This window comes from Choloepus didactylus, chromosome 14 (genome assembly GCF_015220235.1).
Source record: "Choloepus didactylus isolate mChoDid1 chromosome 14, mChoDid1.pri, whole genome shotgun sequence".
Classification (NCBI taxonomy): domain Eukaryota; kingdom Metazoa; phylum Chordata; class Mammalia; order Pilosa; family Megalonychidae; genus Choloepus; species Choloepus didactylus.
In genome coordinates this window covers 78,829,079-78,848,172 of record NC_051320.1, presented here as the reverse complement: position 1 = coordinate 78,848,172, position 19,094 = coordinate 78,829,079, and the positions used below count along the sequence as shown (strand labels likewise).

At 49.6% G+C, this 19,094-nt stretch overlaps 2 protein-coding genes across 4 annotated transcripts in view; one reads left to right on the top strand and one right to left on the bottom strand.

Moving 5' to 3' along the window:
• ZHX2 (zinc fingers and homeoboxes 2) overlaps positions 1–13,759 on the bottom strand; it is a 162,186-nt gene extending 148,427 nt beyond the window's left edge. For all 3 annotated transcript variants that reach the window (XR_005211619.1, XM_037802908.1, XM_037802911.1), the window contains exon 1: positions 13,541–13,759. The gene's annotated coding sequence lies outside the window, so the exon portion shown is untranslated. The remainder of the gene's footprint in view (positions 1–13,540) is intronic.
• LOC119508890 lies at positions 10,637–13,456 on the top strand. Its single transcript, XM_037802611.1, has 3 exons — positions 10,637–10,755; positions 12,005–12,201; positions 12,322–13,456. The coding sequence occupies exons 1-3, from the start codon at positions 10,637–10,639 to the stop codon at positions 12,822–12,824; spliced, it is 819 nt and encodes a 272-aa protein (XP_037658539.1). The 3' UTR covers positions 12,825–13,456.
• Positions 13,760–19,094: the final 5,335 nt, after the last annotated feature.

Genomic DNA, 19,094 nt, shown 5'->3' with positions numbered 1-19,094 from the left:
TATGTTCCTTTAATTTCTTTTCCTCTGTCCCAGCCACCTGAAAGCCAACTGTTGCAGATGAGGTAGCCAGAAAATGCAGGCAGCCTGGATTCCCAAGTTCCGGCTTGGAAGAAAACTACCTTGGAGAGCTGCTGTCCTTCAGTGAACTTCATGAAAGTAATAAACCTTGCTTTGTTAAGCTACTACGATACCAGCCTTACCTGTCACTGCATCACAGCCTAGCCTCACCTAACCACTCATATATCTCATCCCATCCTGTGGAAGTTCATACATCTTTGTCACAGAATGGCCAGTTATTCTCTATTACTTAAGCTCACACACTACTATATCTAAATCTCAGTGAAACTATTTTCCCCATCACAGATTTATTCAATGTGGCCACTTTTTTTTTTCCCTTCCCTCCCCAGACAAAAAATATTGGTGCCAAAACTGCAAGAGGACAAGGATCTTGAGGATGAAATGCTGCACTGGTGCCAAGGAGCACTTTTTAAAGGAAGGGAAAGACATGCTTCAATTACTAATTTCGTTTGTGTGTTCTTTCAAAGGTAAAATCTTAAACTCTGGAAGGGCAGACACCACCAGTGTCTGTATCCCACTTGCTAATGCACGCAATACAGAACCTTAGCACCCTGCACCTAACGCTCCAGCACATGATCAGGAAAGCACATGGGCTCGAATGTCACTCAGGCCTGGCTTTAAATCCCTGATCTGCCACTTACTATGTAACTCTGGTAAGTTAAGTTCTCAAAGCCTTTATTTCCTAGTGTAAGATGGGTATAAGAACTTATGTCAAGCAGGGCTGTTGGGAGAATTAAACGAGATAAGACAAGGTAAGGTATACCACGGGCTCGGTTCAGTGATGAGCATATAGCAGGCATTCTGTTTTCTTCCTCCCAAACACCTTTAAAGTAGAGTTTGGGCTTTAAAAATAAAAAAAGTTTGATGCTGGACCCTGTGGTGTTGCTCTATGGGCCACACAGGAACAGGTGGGTGGAGAAGTGGAGACGGTGTTCCAGAGAAGGAACAAAGGGTAAGCGCAAGCCAAAGTGGTAAACCGGACCCCGGGTGCACACAGAAGCCAGACGCCAAGAGGCAGTGGCAGTGCTGAGCCAAAAGGCAGGCAGGTTGGCAGAGGTGGCCGGGAGACTCTGAACCCGGGACAAAGCCCGCCTGGGCGGAAGCTGCCTTAACTGCTTCCTGTTACTAAACGGTCCGGTCACTGTCCTTCCAGGCTGCGGCAAGGACCCGCCGCCAGGGGCAGCAGCGAGCAGCAGGGCTTTGGGTAGCCTAACGCATTAGCACAGGCCCCCAAAGAGGTTCTGGTGAAAATGTTCTTGTCGATTTTCTGAGTCATTTCCTCATTCATATAACCACTCAACCACTCGATAGACATTCATCTTGAACTTAACCGAGTGGGCCAGCCCTGAGCTGGCGCTGGGAACACAATGATGAATAAGAGCCTCTCCCTTGGAGGGGGGGTGGGCAGTGGTTCACAGTTTCTCAGGGAGACAGAACATCAAAATCCACGTGCTAAGATTTCTAATGGATTATTTCCATGCCCCATAGCTTTGTGGAGGAGAGAGCAAGTACCTACAGCAAAAAAATGAGTAAATTTGGCTAGCGATGGGGAATGAGTCCTTCCGGAGAGACAGAACTGCACGCACAAGGGAATAAAAGGGGAGAGAGGAAGGCAAATGTGGGGTTCAGAGAACAGTCTTGTACATCTGAAGTGTGGGGTACGTGGCTGAGGGGCAAGCGGTTAGAGCAAAAGATGCAAGGTAAATAGCGATCAGCTCTCAAAGTGCCACCATGCCAGGGTCAGGAATTTGGATTAATCCTGATTGGTGACAAAACTTCAAGTTATTAACTGGCAGCCCCAGGGAGGACTGGAAAGTGAATTTTTTAAAAATTGGATTTGGATGCCTTTTGACTGGGCATATGCTGTGTACTTTGACCCAGATCCCTGCATTTCCCATGTCCAGTCCTCGGCCAGCTTCACTCTGCAAGGCCCCTGAGAACATCTGGGTTTGAGACCTTGGGCAACCAGTGAGCAGGGGAGGCTCATAGGGGGACAGTGAAACAGGATCAGGCTTGGTGTTTTAGAGCCACACGTGGAGAGGATGGCAACAGGTGACGTGACACATATTTCTTCCAACAAGACTTTCTCCTTCCTTTCCTGCGAAAACAGATGCAAAAAATCAACCCCGGAAAGGTTTCCATTCACTTTGGGCAGGTAGGCCCAGCATGACTTGCCCCTCCTGTTTTAACACACAGAGCACAGAGGTAGATCCTCGTGTAGTCAACTGTAGCACTTCAACAACTATTTATTGAACAACCACTCAGGCGAGGCTAGGTGCTCTGGGGTCAGGGGGACGGGGGTGGCAAGTGAGAATCGAGGTGCAGTGCTTGACAAGCTAGCTATCTAATCATGGCGCCTGCCCTTTCTCGTGAGACCATGGAGGACAGTACAAGATGGCAGTCCTCCAGGACACTGGGTGCCTCTGAGCAGAGAGAGCCCATGCCTGGGGAGGGCAGCAAGTGGGGGTCAGGCACAGTGTGAGCTGAAGGCTGGCAGCAGTGGGGAGCGAAGTCAGGAGATCTGAAGCCTTTGGGCCCAAGGTTCTGCCAACAAGCTACCCTCCCCTGAGGCAGGGCCTCCAGAGATTCCATTATCAGGAGAGATGGGGCCACTTGAGCCATGTGCAGATGCTATGTGACTTTTTCCCATAGCTGACACCTGTGTTCTTCATCCTGAGCCCTCAAAGTTGGTTCCTACCAGGGATCAACTATGGCCCTCCCTGTCCCAATCCCTGATGGACCAGCAGCCTGATGTGGTTCACCCACAATCACCAACAGGGTCCCTTCTCCCTGCTGGGGAAAACCAGAGGACTGTCCATTTGGCAGAAGGACCCAAGGCCGTCCCTTCCGTGGCTCATCTTGGCCCCCCAGGTATGACCCCTCAGGTGTGTTCGTGCATGTAGGAGCACAGGAATTATACTCTGGCTTTGGAGATGACAGAGCCAGACACGGAACATCTACGGCCTAGTAGGGGAAACCCAGAAGCTAAAGTGGAGCCAGCGCTGGGGTCTGTGGACAGGACCCACGATGCCCAGGACAGGCTCAGCAGGTCCGAGCAGAGCCTGGATGTCCAGCTTCCCTTCATCCTGGGCCACTTCCTCATCACTGGGTGATGCCCACCTCCTTCTGCAGGGTGTGGGTTCTCATCCAAAGCAGAAGTCCCTCAAAGTAGTGACTCATACGCAGCCTCATAACATATAAGGTCAGACATATATTAATACGACAACAGCATCACAGCCAGCATTTCTAGGGCATTTACTAGGCACGGGGCAGTGTGCTAAGTCCTCTATAGTTATGAGCAGCGATTCAGCCTCTGCCAGTCCAGCCAGGCTGGCTTGTGGGGCTGCAAATTCAGTTTCTCCAGCCAGACTGAGCACTTGAGGTAGGGGGCAGTGCCATGGTCATCTCTGCACCCACCCCACCCCCCAACACTGAGCACAGTGCCCTACGACGTGAGGAGCTGAGTGGTGGCAGGGCCAGGACCAGGATGAGGCAAGTGGGGCATGCAGGGCACAAAATTTAAGGAGGTGCTCACTCTCAGGTGCTGACCCTGCACTGTCATGGGCCGGTCAGACAGACCTGGGTGTGAATCCTGCTCCTCTCCTCTCTAGCCATCTGACTTTTCCCTCCCTGTGCCTCAATTTCCTCACCTGCAAAGTGGGGATAATGAAAATACCAAGTGTTGGTGAACATGGGGAAAAACTGGGACCCTCATACATTGCTGGTGAGATCGTAAAATGGTGCAGTTTCTCTGGAAAACAGTTTGGCAGTTCCTCAAATGGTTACCGTATGACCCAGCAATCCTACTCCTAGGCAAATACCCAGATAACGAAAAACATCGGTCCACCAAAAACCCGGGCACGGATGTTCACGGCAACATTATTCCTAATAGCCCCAAAGTGGACATAGCCCAAGTCCATCAACTGGTGAATGGATAAACAAAATATGGTATATCTGTACCGTGGAATATTATTCACTCATAAAAAGGAACGAAAATACAGCATGGATGAGCCTAAAAACATTACGCTCAGTGAAAGAAGCCAGACACAAAATACCACATATTACAGGTTTCCACTGATATGAAGTGTCCAGAAATTGCAACTCTGTAGAGACAGGAAGTATATTAGGGGTTGCCCAGGGCTGTGGAGAGGTGTGGTGGAGGGAGGAAGGGATGGAGAGTGACTGCTTATGGATATAGGGCTTCTTTTGGGGGTGATGGGAATGTCTTAAAATGGGATTTGGGTGATGGTTGCACAATTTTGTAAATGCACTAAAGAGCAATGAACTATACACTTAAAACAGGTGAATTTTAGGGTATGCAGATTCTATCACAATGAAGCTATTTTACAAAACGGGGCTAAGACAGTACCTCCACCCCAGAATTGTGCAGTACTTGTTTCTATGCATCATGCTTGACAATTATTACTATGTGCAAATGGGTATCTGTTGTTCAGCTGAAAGCTGCCTAAACTGCCTAGAAGTCCCTTTGCTTTTAGGCGGACTTTGGGAAACCTACAGGGGACAGACACCTGTGATTCTGGGTCCCTAAGTGACCTGCCCCTGCCTGCTCAGGATCCCAATCAGCTGTGAGTGCCCAGTGTGGGAAACTGCTCAAATCTTGTGTTGCAAAGACCTGTATTCAACTTGTGGCTCTGCCCATCGCCCTATCTACGCAGGGGGTGCTGGGAGGATGACTTGGGCTAGGTGTAAGGGTCTTTCACGCAAAGCCTGCACATAGTTGGCATTTAACAACCCAGAAAGGATGTTATGGATTGAATCGTGTTCCCTACAAAGACACAGTCAAGTACTAAGCCCTGGCCCCATGGATGTGAACCCATTTTGTAAACAGGATCTTCGAAGATGTTATTAGTTAAGGTGAGGCCAAGTTGAATCAAGGAGGCCTTGGTCCACTGTGACCGGAGGCTTATGAGCAGAGGACACAGTCCAGCGAGAGATGGCCGTGTGACGGGGGCAGAGACTGAGTTATGGATTGTCGGCAAGCCACCCCCAGAACCCTACAGACCTCAGAGACACCCTGGCCCGACCGACACCTTGATTCTGCACCGCTAGACCCCAGCACTGTGAGACAATCAATTCCTGGTGTTTACACCCGCCAGGCCCTGGTACTCTAAGGCAGTCCTGGCAAACTAAGATCAATGAGAAAGCCCTTCGTCAGGCCCTGCACATAGGTAGGTCCACCCTGGCTGTCATAAGGCGCTGGCTGGCGGCTCAGCCGTGATCTTCATCAGTCAGGAGGAGCCACAGCCCTCTCTCTGGCCAAAGCCACAGGTGTACGAAGGGCAGGGGAGCCTGCAGGTACTTGGGCCTTATGGGCACCAGGTGTGGTATAAGACTGCCTGGAAACCTGCCTTCTGGAAACCTCGGACAAGGGACACCCGGGCCCGTCCGTCCTCGAGTGTCAAATGGGGAAAACACAGTCCCTACCCCTCGTAGGACTGTTATGAGCTAACCCACATAAAGCCCCTCGAATTGCACCCATGGTGTCAGAGAGGGCCAGCGGGGACCATCGTGGCAGGTGCTGCTGAGTGCCAAATGAGTGAACTTCCTGAGGGCAGGGCCCACATTTCCTTCCTCGGGCAGGTGCTCAGTGAGCGTCTGCAGTCTGGAAGGAGCAAAAGAAGGTGGGGGGTGCGGGGTAGGGTGGTTACTGAGATGGAGCCACCTGGCTCCAGACGGCCTCAGGAAACAGAGGGGCCTTAAGCTAGACTATCTAAAAGTTTCCTCTTAACATGCTGCTGAACAGCCATTTAACCTTAGGCAAATCCCTTTACTTCTCTGGGCCTCAGTTTCCCCAAGCCAGACTAGATGATCCCTCCAGCTAGAACATTCCTTGATCCTCTTAATGTACCAAGACCCTAGACTCATCCCCCAATGCTGCCCACCGGTGTTTCCAGAGGACTTTACACTTCGGACCAGGAAACCTCCGAGGTCCCGTTTCTGAAAGTGCTGGAGCCAGGCAACGTCCAACTCGCTCACCTCCAGGTACAGGCCTCAGTCTCTCGAATGCCTCCCGTCAGCCTGCGAGGCGACCAACCCGTTTCACTCCGTGATCCCCTGCACCCCAGAGCCCTTGCGCTGGGAAACGATGGCAGAAGTTCACGTCTTGCTCAGAATCAATTCTGTAACACCAAGTTCTCCTAGCAGAAAGTAACAGACTGTTCTACAGGATCATGACATCCAGAGCTCTCTGTTAGGAGAGGTTACCTGAGGGCCTGTGCTTCTCTCCCCTCCTGCCTGGAGCCCCCATCCCTTCCCCTAAGTATCTTGGCAGCCTCTTTCTCCAGCTTCTAGCTGTCAGTCCATATTCCTCCATAACCCCAACCTCCACCGCCTGCCGCCCAAAGAAAGGACACACCTGTCCCCACCAGCGCTGGCATCCTGGCCTCTCCCGGTGGCCTCCAGGGCACTGCCCACCATAAACAACCTGGCCATGACGTCCAGCTCCGAGCAGCTGTGTGCAAATATCTTAACAAAGCTGTTTCCAAAAAGACAGGGGTGCAGCGCAAATGAAAATAATTTCATTTCCTCCACCACAGGCCGGTGAGATCCCATGGGGGCTCCGGGCACACCCAGGGCTTGGGGGAGCCCGAGAGGGCTTTGTTGTTCAAGCAGTTCCGCCCGGTCTCACATTTTAAGAACAGCGGGAAAGTAATATCAGCTGAAAGGAGTTTTCTGTGCACTATTTAACTAAATGGCTCTGCAGCTGGGGAGAGCCATAGGCAGGAGTGTTATGATTCAAGGGCTGGCAATTACAATGATCCTTTTTTATTGTACAAAAACAGCAACACAGCCATTCTCCACCCCCAGGCCTGCTCTCTCCACCCACCGACCCCATTGGCCGGCGAGGCTGTTCCGCATCCTCCCAAGTAGCACTCAGATTCTCCTGAGTCTCCAACTTTGCAACTTCTAGCCCCCTGAGTTCCTTCCCTCCAGACCCAAGGAAGTGAGCAAGAAAGGAGAGTATGAAGAGGGGGCATTTCCCCTGGATAATATTCTGTTATAGACACTGATAGAGACTTTAGAAATACCTCTATCTCTATCTCTATATCTATCTGTGGGGTTGAAGTTGGGCTACACAGATTTGGAATCCTCTCCTGTTTTGACTAAACTCACACACACACTCACACATACCTTTACTGGCTGGCAATCAGACTGTGTCCCAAAGTACATTCTAAAACCATCCCTTCTCCCTGCACCTTCTTCCAGGCATACAACTTCAGAAAGACAGGTGATGATTAAGAGCATCAGCTTTGCAATCAGATGGATCTGAGTTCAAATCCTGGCTCCACTCCCTTCTCTCTGATACATCTCTGATACATCTCATCTGATACCTAAAGATGGTTTCCTCATCTTTAAAACAGGGCTAAACCACAGCTCTCAATTTAATCCTCATGATCAGGTGAAATGGCATAAACAAAGAGAAAGCATGTAGCAGAGTGCTTGCCAATAAGAAGTGCTCATTTCGGGGGAACTGTTGCTTTTCTTAAGGATGTATACACCTCGTGTTTGGGGTGAGTCTGGGTGTGTAGGGAGCTTTGTATTCATTCATTCTCACCAGCCAGACTGGACAAACTGGGGTAGGCGAGATGGCTGAACAGGAGCCCCTCTGTGGAATGTTTTTCTCAAGTCTTCCTGCAACGCTGGTTTACTCCACGATCTTTTCACAGTGCAGGCTTGAAGTCTCCTTAATTTAGACTTCTGGCCCATACTTCCTCAGTTTTCTGCAGATGTTTTAGAGCCCAGCAGCTGCCGTTGTAGGCATCAGAGCAGAACAAAGAGAAGCTACAGCCCAGGAACTCTAATTTACCATATTCTCTTCCCCTTTCAACATGAGGCCCCATCTGTCAAACCAGCAAGCCCTTCCTGGCTCCCTACAGGCAAGATCCCTCTCCAAAGAAGGAGCTAACTCAGTTTGACTATTCTGAGGTAGTCAAGTCCCCCACAGTGAACTTGACAGTGAATGGTTCCCAGGATCTGGCTGGGCTCCCCCTGCAAGACAAACGCAGTGAGGGTTTCCCACTCTCCCATCTTAACCAAGCCTGGGCACCCCTCAAACACACCACAATCCTGACACACCACAGGGAAGGCCTGGGTCACACTCTTTACTTTCGATCCCCATGGGTCAATAGCATAAGTATTTCATTCATGCAGATTCTATTATGTATTAAATATTATTGCAGTGAAATACTGAATAACAAGTTTTGATCTCCACTAAGTGTTTCTAGTAGTAGGAGGTGAGGGAAGGGACAGGAAGATGTATAAACCGTGTGTGAATTTTAAATTATAAATTGTCCACCAAGGGGTCAGGAGCGGTTCAGCAAGCAAACTGGTTCTGGCCCTGGACTTCCTTATTCCATTTTAAAGTTTGAGTGGAGACTTAGATACACTGTTGTCAGGACTGTTTTTCTCCTTGGGGTCTGTTACACACATACACTCACTCACACCATTGCCAATCGATCCCTTTCAATAAATGAATACAACTATAAGAATAGGAAACATCTGTGGGTATATGTTCTTAAAATCACAACCTGTTCAATCTAGGGTGGGGGCCTTAGAAAAGGGGGAGAGGGGAATCAAGAGAGAATTTATTTTTTCAGTTAAAAACGAAACTACCTTGTCAATACTAGAAACAATGTCCATCTTAGCGTGTACCAATGAGCACGTGCAGAGCCAGCCTCCTCCCAGGGCTGTGTGCCTTGTGAGAGCACCTGAACACGGCACCCAGAGTCTCATGGCGATATATTCCAGGGGCAGCTCTCCAGTTCAGTAGTTGCTCAGACCTGTTCCCAGAGTTACAAGCACACGGGGGCAGCGGAAAGAGAATGGCAATGGGATGGGGACAATCCAGGTCCTGGAACCAGTGATGAGTTACTTGGTACATAAGGATACAGTGAAGCCATGCCCTAGAGATGGTGGCAGTGGTGATGACAGTGGTGGTGATGAAAATGAGCATAAACCATGAGTTAGGCACTGGGCTGAGATCTTTTACAAATTTCTTCCTCAATCCTCATAACAACCTGCAAGGCAGCTCCTAGAATGATCTCCATTTTAAAGATGAGGAAACTGAGGTTCATAAAGGAACGTGAATGCCTGATGTCACAAAGGTAATCAATTGAGCAAAGAGAATCAGGGATGGTGGTCTTCGCTGGAGGACCCCAGGGGGAGGGAGCCAAGGAAAGGCTGCCAAGACCCTTTAACACCATCCCCTCAATTTAGGGCAGCGGTGATGGCCGGGTCAAAGTTATTCTGCTGGTGAGTGGTGGAGCTGCAGCCAGGACCTGGGAGCCCCGAGGGTCAGGAGAAAGACCAGTGTAAAGTTTGGGGAGTAAATGGTATCCCATTCCAGATTTTTTACTTCCACTGAGTTTTAGTGAACTCAATTTTACCAGTTTTACCTCCTGGTTAATTTTGGATTCGTATTGGCAGGACCTACAAGAAAATATCCCCATCATCCCTCACTTCCTTTTTACATGCTGTCTTCTTTTTGCCTTAAGGCAATCCTGGTCCACAGTTCTGAAACTTTCCAGAACCCATTTTACTTCAAATAAGAACGAAGCTGGTTTGCCACCACAAGGCAGCCTGCCGTCAGTGTCACCTTTCTAAAACCCACAGCATTCCCTTCTCAGGAACCTGCCAAGGCTCCCCAGTACCTATATGAAAAGCCAAACTCCTCCATGTCCACCCCCCAAGTAGGAGTGCTCTCTTTGTGCGGTGGTCTTCCGTGTACCCCCTCTCCACCTCCCAGGACACTCACAGCTCTCAGGACAAGGTTTTCCTTTCATCAGGAATACTTTTCCTCCCCTTTCCATCTTAGGTGGAAGACACTCTACCTGTCAACTCACTCCTCCACTCATCTCTTCTGCCTTACAGATCAGATCGAACCTCTGTTTGTTCATGGCAACAATGTGCCTAGCTAAAAATATTTGATTGTCCCTCTCTGTGGCCATATGAAACACAGTTCCAGTAGATGAGCTAAGGACCAAAGTCCCTGGGAGGGGTGTCCTGTCCCAAACATAACAATAAAGCTGTACTAGGAAAAAGCTCTTTGCTCCTCACTTGTCCTATATTCTCCACCCTGGAATGCAACTGTGAGGCCTGGAGATGCAGCAGCCACCTTCTGACCATGAGACAATAAATACACCTAGGGCCAAAGGCCTACACACTAAGGATGGCAGGGTGAAAAGTTGGAGCCTGGATCCCTGATGGTACAGCTGGGGCATCATCCTACACATTCTTCTTGTTGTTGGACACAAGTAAGCCTCCATCAGGTTAAGTCACTGGTGGTCAGCATTTCTATTGCTAGCAAATGGTTGCAATGATAGCTGATACACCTCCAGACACTATCTTGTTATTCATGGGTCGGTTCAGATGTGACCCTCTCTGGGAAATCTTCCTTGATACCCCCAGAGCAGAATAATCATGCCCCTCACTGCACTTTCACAGTAGTTTTTTGTCTCAATTATACCATTTATTTAACCCTGCTTGATTTGGCCCAATGAGGATCTCCCCTCTGGTCTGCTCAAATCCCTTGAGAGTCATGGAGCTCTACCTCACCAGCATCTCCCTAAAGCCTGGGACAGTGCTTCTCATTGCAGGAGAGAAGTGCACTGGCTACAAGCACGTGTTCTGGGATCTGGCACTGGTGCTTACAAGCTGGTTGGTCTTGGGCAAGTTAGCTAACTTCTCTGTGCCTCAGATTCCTCATCCATAAAAAGGCTGAGAACAACAGTACTTACCTTCCAGGGTTGTCGTGAAGGCAAAACAGTTTAATCACAACCACTCAGAACAATCTCTGGAATATCAAAGTGCTTAATGACTGTGAGATCATATTAGTATGCGATTATTACAGTTGCTGAATGAATAAATAAATCAACACATAGCCGAATGAATAAACAAAGGAACAAAACCCAACTATGTTCCCATGAGTTCAGATCATCGGGTAATCCCCAGGTCAGGGGACCGTGCTCCCTCTTTTCCTGCCTGCCTATGACCCTTTACTTTTTTCATTTCAACAGACGACTTCCAGTATCTTCAGAGCTACTATAATGGAGTAGTTAAGGCTTTGAAGTCAGGTCTGACTTCGAACACTGATTTCACTTTTTAATGTGTGGCTTTGGTCAAGTTTCTTCACCTCTCTGAGCCTCAGTTTCCATAACTACAATCAAGGGATAATAATAGTACTTACAGAGTTATGATGATACTGCATACTGCTGGCAACCATTACCAACTATTTTTTGGTATTCTTTTTGTCAAATGTACAGCATTCCCCCCCAACCACAGGGTCATGATGCAGATGAGACCTGGGGGCAGGGTCACCTCTCAGTGTGTCAGGATACACTGAATTTACATCACAGGAATCCCTCCTTCCTGGCTAACAAACAGCTGTCTCATTTTATTTTATTTCCCTTTAAACATGGGTTAATGCATTAATTTGTCCAAAAACCTTGGCTCCCTGGATTTTTTCCAAAAGAGCTGCTAACTTTAGGTAGATTGTTAGCTAACATCAAACTGGTTAGAAGGAAAGGTTCACGAGCACAGAACCACCAAGGAGCCTTTAAACAGCAGCAGTATTTCCATAGACCACAAGCCCAGTTATTACCACTGACACATTTCCATTTTACTTTCCATTTTTTCCCCCCTCTGGCCTTAAAAGAAAATGTGTATGAAGCTTTATATTACTTTCCCCCTAAACTTAAATCAGAACTATTTGTTAGTCCCATTCAACCACCTGAAGGCTCCATTAATCCATTTTTACTATTAAACATGCCATTTTACAAGATACTTATTCCACTTGGTTGTCATCCAAATGCTTCTTGACATTAGCCACCTGGGACTGAACCCTTAACCTCAGTGCCTGCAGAAAACTTCAAGGGCTCTCAGAACCCCACCCCCTCCACTACTAAAGGCATTGGTTTCTGCTGTACACGGAAGAGCGAGTGTGTATAAGAGTGTGCGTGTGCTTTAAGAGGGTATTTCTGGGAGGTCTGTGCACCCAAGGGGTGAAGGAGAGGCCTGCCCCCCTCCCCCCATCTTGCCCAGCAGGATGTTCCTCAGACTTGGGAGCTGCTAACTTGGAGAGAGAAAAGGTTCCTCAGACAGCAGGTAGGGAAGGACTCTAGGGCCTGGCAAGACCTGTCGATCCCTGGGGCTCAAGCCGGGCAGCGGAAGGGTCCTGGAGAAGTTATTATTCTCATCGCCCTCCCCCCCATCCCCGCCCCCAAGCCAACAACAGGCCTTCGGGAAACAGCCGCCTGCAGAGACCCACCGGCTTTGAAGCCAGTCAATCAAGTGGAAGCGCGAGCAAATCACAACTTGGCTTCCCCAAGTTTTCTCTCCAGCCCACCAGCCACCCTCCTTCGCCTCCCGAGCCTTGCAAAGCAACGAGGCCGAGGGGACCGTCCTGTGATGCTCGCCGGCTTCCCAACTTTCCGCTCCTCTTCGTCTCCCGCAGCCCCCCGCAAAGCGGCTGGGAAATGGGCAAGTTTGCAAAGCCGAGGATACCGAGTCCCGGGGAAGCCACAAAGAAGCTGCAACACCAACAAAGATTAACCTCTTGTGGGGCCGAGGAAACTCGCCAGCGGCCGTTCAGGGGCGAGCGTGGGCTGGGGCTGCGAGAGGCCGGCTGCGGGCGCGGCCCCCACGGCCCCCTCCCCACGCGAGCTCCCCGGCACCGGAGCGGGGCGGGGGGCCGGCGCCGCGCTCCCGGCCCTGCCCCCGGCAGGTAGCTCCGGCGGCCGCCCGCGCCGCGCGCCTGCTGCCTGCAGCCACCAAGAGCGACGAGAGGAGAGGCAGCCTCAACCCACGGCGTCATGCTTCCTGCCACCACATTACGGCGAATCGTCACCGGGAGAGGGGAGAAGCGCGGAGAGCGGGGGGAGGGAGGGGAGCAGACCCACGTAGCCCCCCTGCCTGCCAAAACCCGAGGAGACGGGGCCACGTCCCGCAGGAGTCCCCGCGGGACCTGCCCCGCTTGCACAAAGCGCCGCAGTTTGGCCAAGACGCGGTGGGGGAGCCGGCCACGAAATAAATAAATAAAAACAGAGTCGGGTCTACGTAACGCCCTGTCGAAAGCGGACGCCATATTTTTTTGTGGCTTATGTCGACATAGGGAAACGTAGACATGTTTTTTCCTCCTCCTCCTCGGTCTGGCTCCCATGTACCCAAACTTGTAATCAAAACTCTTAAAAAAAAAAATCCCCCGTCTCTATCCTCTTATTTCCTCCCACCCGCAAAAAAGAGCCTGCACCCCCTCCCCCTTCCACCACCCTCCTCATCACAACCCGGGCCAAGTCCCATTAACAACACCTTTTCGGGAGCCGCGGCGGCGGAGACGCGGAGGTGGGAAAGTTGGGCAGGAGTGGCCGGCGCGGGGCGTGCGGGGCGCGGGGCTGGCGGCGGCGGGCGGGCGGGGGGTGCTCGGCGCCGGGGCGAAGTTTCTTACCTGCGCCGGGGCTGGGAACGCGGGGACCCGGGCTGGGAACGCGGAGACGCGGCTCGGGCGTTCCAAAATGGAACTCTGCTGGCTCCCCCCACCCACTCCCCACTCCCCGGCGGGCGCCCGGCTCGGGCTCCGTGGGAAAGAGGGGGGAAAGCCAGCCTGCCAGACAGACAGACAGAAAAAGCCCCACACGGAGAACGGTGGCCAAAATTTTTAAAAGAAAAAAAAAAAAAAAAAAAGGGGGGGGTAAAAAAAAAGGGGGAAAAAAATGCCTCGATCAGTGGGGAATCTACGCCAAAACCCACATGATCTGTAACGTCAGCATGCGTATTTGCATACGATACCACCACCCGAGCTGCCACCCGGGCTCGGGTTCCGCAGAAAGTTACAAAGTGAAATTCAGCCCTCTCCGGAGACGCCGGCGAAATGTCATTTTCAGGCGGGAGTGGGGGAGCGGGGGGAGGATAGCCAGAAAGACAGTGGTTACTAGCCAAGGTGGGGGGAGCAGCAAATTAACTTAAAAGTCTGAGCCCAGTAACGGACTCGGTGGAATTTCTGCGAGAGGAGGAGGGGGAGGCGCGAGCGAGATCATTGAATATTAAGCACTACCCGGCGCGGCGGCCGAGCCCTCCCGGTGCAATACCCATTTTCTTCATGAAAAGTTCAAGGTGTCACTGATGAGCTCAACAAACTGTTGATCCGGACCACGTGGAGTGGCGGACTGAGGCACCGCGGGGCACGCCTGGTCTCCTGCGGCGGCTGCCACCGGGACCCTGCGTCCCCGCGGCGGTGCGAGGGACTCCGCGCGGGTGGGACCACCACGCGCCCCCGGCGCTGCCTGCGCCTTCGCTCGCTTTCGGGCCCGCGGAAATACTTTTTTGTCTTTTTTTTTTTTTTTTTAAAGCGAGTCACATCTTACTCTTGGGACTAATGAGAAGGCTGGGGAGGAAGGAGCCCCGACTTATATAACGACTTGAAATTAGATCGCTTTTGCCGTGAAGATTCTGGGATTTCCGCTTGCACGGGGTCTGAGGCTGGTTAAGGATCGTCAAACTTTTTTCTTAAGCTCCAATAAACAGACGCCCCAGGAGCCGACTTAGAACTCTTCTCGAGCCCGCATTCGCCTGGATTCTCAGACTCGGAGAAATGCACACTCCTGTGGCGCTCTCAGGAAAGTCCCTCGGAAGCCAGGCGAGGCACTTTCGGAATCGGGATTCGGGCGTTCCCCGCGGGAGGGGATCTCTAACCGCGGCCGTCCGCAGGCTGCGCCCGGGCGCCGTAGAGCGAAGGCGGACCCGGGATCTCGCTGCTCTTCGCCTGCGGCCTCCGGCAGCCGTGAACTTCCGTCCCCGGCGCGGCGCTGAGGCCCCAGTGCTCGGCTACCGAGCTCTCAGGGCTTCGGGATCCGAGGGAGACGTGGGGAACCCACGCGGCAATCTGTCCGTGCCGCGCGTTCCTACCAGGTCTCCTCCTTGGCGGGCATCTCGACGCTTCAGCATCTCCGGAGTGTGGGCTGGGCGTGAGCGCCTCCGAGCCCAGCGCGCACGCGAGGGTGCTGCCTGGGGTCCAGTTTTGACCCTCGGAGCGCCGAGAGAAAACAAAGGGAGCCTGAGGCTGGGGGTTGTTCTACGCAGTCCCCGCGCGCCCCGCGGATTAGCGGGCGCGGAGTGTCGGGGCTTGCGGGCCGGTCAGGGCTCCGGGGAATTGGAACGAACTCTAGCGGCTGTTTGCGACGCGGCTCTGGGCGCGATGGCAGCAACAGGTGGCCGGGTGCGGCGGAGCGTCCAGCGGCGAGGACTGGTTGTGGGTGCGGCTGGCCTTGGGTGGCTAACTGCGCAGCCAATACGCTGTGATCTCTGGCTTTCTGGAGAATGAAGTAGATGAAAGCTTTTCCAAGGTCTCCCCTAGAGCTCAGCTCCCATTTCTCTGACCTAACCCCTTGGCTCTCCAGAAAGTGTGAAAATTTAAATAGCTGGTATGCAAAACTTTCTTACTGGCCTGCACCTGTCTGTTCAGTTGCTACTGATGGAAGGTCTGTTTGTTTGTTTATCAACGCATAAAACAAGGTCCTGGCCTGGGAGGTGGCGTCTCTCGTGTGATGCTCAGAATCTTCCAGGATTCTGCAGGGAACGTTCTTGGTGATTGTAATCCAGATCTTGCACATCTTTCTCAAACTCATTTGATACCTCCTAGGATCCTGATCAACTTACCATCATCAGAATTTAGGGATGTTGTGGATATGTTTATCTCAAGGGTGTGGCAAGAAAAGTAAAAGAAAAATTAAAAGAGAGAAAATTAAAACAAATTTAACCTCTTTGCATTGCTCAGAGGACATTCCAGGTCGTCCTCTACCTAACCCTGCTTTTTACTAAATAAAGTCCTCAGTCTGTTTCCGTGGAAATTGGAAAACCTTAAGGAAGCTATTTCCATTTTGAGGCTGTAACCCTCTTGATGGTCAATCAATCAGGAGGAATTTCTAGAAGCCCCGGAACCCCCACCTCTTTACCAGCTGCCTCTGGCTGGGTCAGGTATTAGTCAGGTGGAAAGGTGAGGGGTGTGGCAGCTCTGGAACACCCACTGCGTTCCCATCTCAGGGCACTTGTCTCTCATGGACACAGTGGGCATTTCTGATGTGCCTTGGCAGCTTTAAGTTGTTCAAAGTGTAGCATGGACTGATTTTTCACCATCTAAACAAATAGCAGAGAATTAAACAATGTGAATTTGGCGTTAAGTGCTATGATCCCTGCTTGCTTTATATGTAGGTGGAGGAGACAGATCCTTATCTGATGTGATTCAGGAGCTTTGGAATCAATAATTGTAAGGGTAATGTTTATTGAGAGATTTGTATATATATGCCAGTTACTATTGAATCTACAAAAACCCTTTCAAGCAGCCTGGGTTCTCAGCCTTTTTTTTTTTTTTTTAGTTTCAGATCCCCTTTAAACTCTTAAGATTTTTTGATGACCTCAAATAGCTTTTGTTTATGTGGGCTATATATATTGATACTTATCATATTAGAAATTAAATTGAAAAAAATTTTAAACACAAGCATTCACAAGCACATTTTCCATTAGCCATTAGAGCAAGGACATCATAATCCTGTGAAGCCTGTACACATGTGAGAGAATGAAAGTGAAAAGGGCAAGTTACATCTTAGCATTATTATGAAAATAGTTTTGATTTTGAGGACCCCCTGAAAGGGTCTTGTGAAAACCACTGCAAAGCTAAGTTTTATTATTGTCTCCATTGTACAGATGAGAAAACCAAGTCTCAGATTTAGTAACTTGACCAAAGCAAGTGGAGGAAACTAGAATTTAAACCAGGTTCGTTAGAGGCCAGAACCAGAGTTCTTAACCATCACACACCGCCTTTCTGCTAACCTAAGCCCCAGCCTAGAGCAGCCTCTGCTTTCCCCAAACTACCTGCATGAACAACAATCACGTTTTGAGCCCCTGCTAAGTGCCAGGCACTGTGCCAGCCTCCTATACATTGCCTTTCCAATTCTTATCAGTGTCCTACCCTGCAGCTATTACTTTCCCTTTTTACAGATGACAGGACTGCAGTTCAGGAGGTTGAGAAGCTTCTCCAAAGTCATGCAACCAATAAGTAGTAGGATTTTTACTTGGCTTCAGAGCCAAGGAAGGACAAGTGTCCATCATGGTGTTTTCTAGAGGCCTAGGAAAAAATAAAAGCAGTTTCATGATATGCTGAGAACCAGGCCTGGCTGGGAAGTCTTAATAATTTAGAAATGACAGGAGGAGAAGAAGACCCCCTAATCTAATGAGGGTGACAAGACAACAAATCCACAGTGGCTTATGGACCCAAAGGAGGCATGGCAGGGCCAGCAAGGATTTGAAAATAAGATGTGGCTTGCAGGATAGCCCTTCCAGCTGTCTGACCCCTACATGTAAATTTAATGAATAAAAAAAAAAAAAAAAAAGGAAGCACAAAACACAGAGAAGCAAGCAAGATAAAGAAAATTATCAGTCATCCAACCAGGTACTGTTTATAGTTTTGGTATAGATCCTTCCATATGTTAAATGTATTTGTGTCCTACTACAGAATTCTTAACTAGAATGAAAAATTGTTAAATATCTATTTACCAACTGTACCTATCATAATGGAAGAGACAGAGGGTGACCTTTTAGAACATTCTAGTGGCTTTACAGAATACCTGGAAGTGAAAGAAGAAAGGAAGCATTCTAGATGGATGCTGTATCCTTTCATCTCTGTATCTCCTCACCCCACGTTTGATATAAAATGTCCAGTGCTTTGAGATGAAATCCCACTGCACAGATAGGATCAGAGCTGATACCTTATGTTTTCAAGTTCATAGCAGGAGCTTGACTTAGCAGTGACTTGAACCTGATTGGAGTGTAGAACTGTAAAGTTTATGAAATGGAGAAAACTCAGCTTATCATTTAGTTGATTTTATTGTCTGCTTTGATCCTTAGATCATCCCTGTTGGGTAGATAAAGATGGTGGTATTTTCCCAATTTGTTTACAGAGGAGGTTACTGAAGCTTATAAAGTTTATAGTAATTAGTTCAAGTTCATAGACTCAATTCAGAACCATGACTTAAATCCAAGTCTTGTAACTGCAAGGCCAGAATTATTTCTATGCCCCTTCTTCATAATTTGCTATTGTACCTAGAGGGGACTAAATTGGCCCCTGTTGGACATTGCCCCTCTTTTTTTCTGAAGAATCTAGAAGGAGAATGATCATCTGACAAGACCTTTCTATCATATACTATTTTGTATGTACTCATTCCTTTAGTTATTCATCTTCCCATTAGAATGTAAGGTGTGTGTAAGCAGGTACTTTATTTAGTTCATTGCTGTATCCCCTTTCTTAAATTGCCTTGTGTATTGTAGGTGCACACTAAATATTTGCTGAATGAATGAAATGCACTTGTCAGCGCTTATTTAGTATTGGGAGCCAACGCGGTTAAGAGTATACATATTGTCTGTTTGCCTAGAATGATCTTAGCTAAGTGCTTTATGTCCTGGGGTCAAGGATGCTGTTTCCGTGGATTCTGGGTCTTGTCTCTGGTAAATGCCTAGGCAGGCAGTCAGTCTTCGCGTGGCTTCCCAGCGTGAAAAACATTAGCTCTGCATGGGTCCTTAAGTATCAGTGTCTCTAACCTGCTCATTTTACAGGCGGGAAAACTGAGGCTGCTGGTGGCAAGGCCAAGTCTAGAACCCAAGTGTCCTGACTTCTAGCTTATGTCAATTCCTCCTCAGATTCACTGATAAGCAACAAAGCCTCAAACTTACCAGAGGGAAACAGAGCTGTGTCCTCAGTCAACATACATATACCTGCACAACCAGGTATTGTGGGGAAAAGGCTTATGGGGAAGGGAGGGAAAGGAAGTGTCTGCCCCAAGGTGTGGGAGGAGGCAGATGGCAAGACTTGGTCACTTGGCCTGTGTCCTGGTCTTTAAAACGGGGATAATAATGCCTACTGCCTTGCCTCAGGGAAGCCTCAAGTGAGACCACATGCGAATGTGCTTCTTTATTCTTTATACTGAACTTATACCTGTATCATGATGTATACA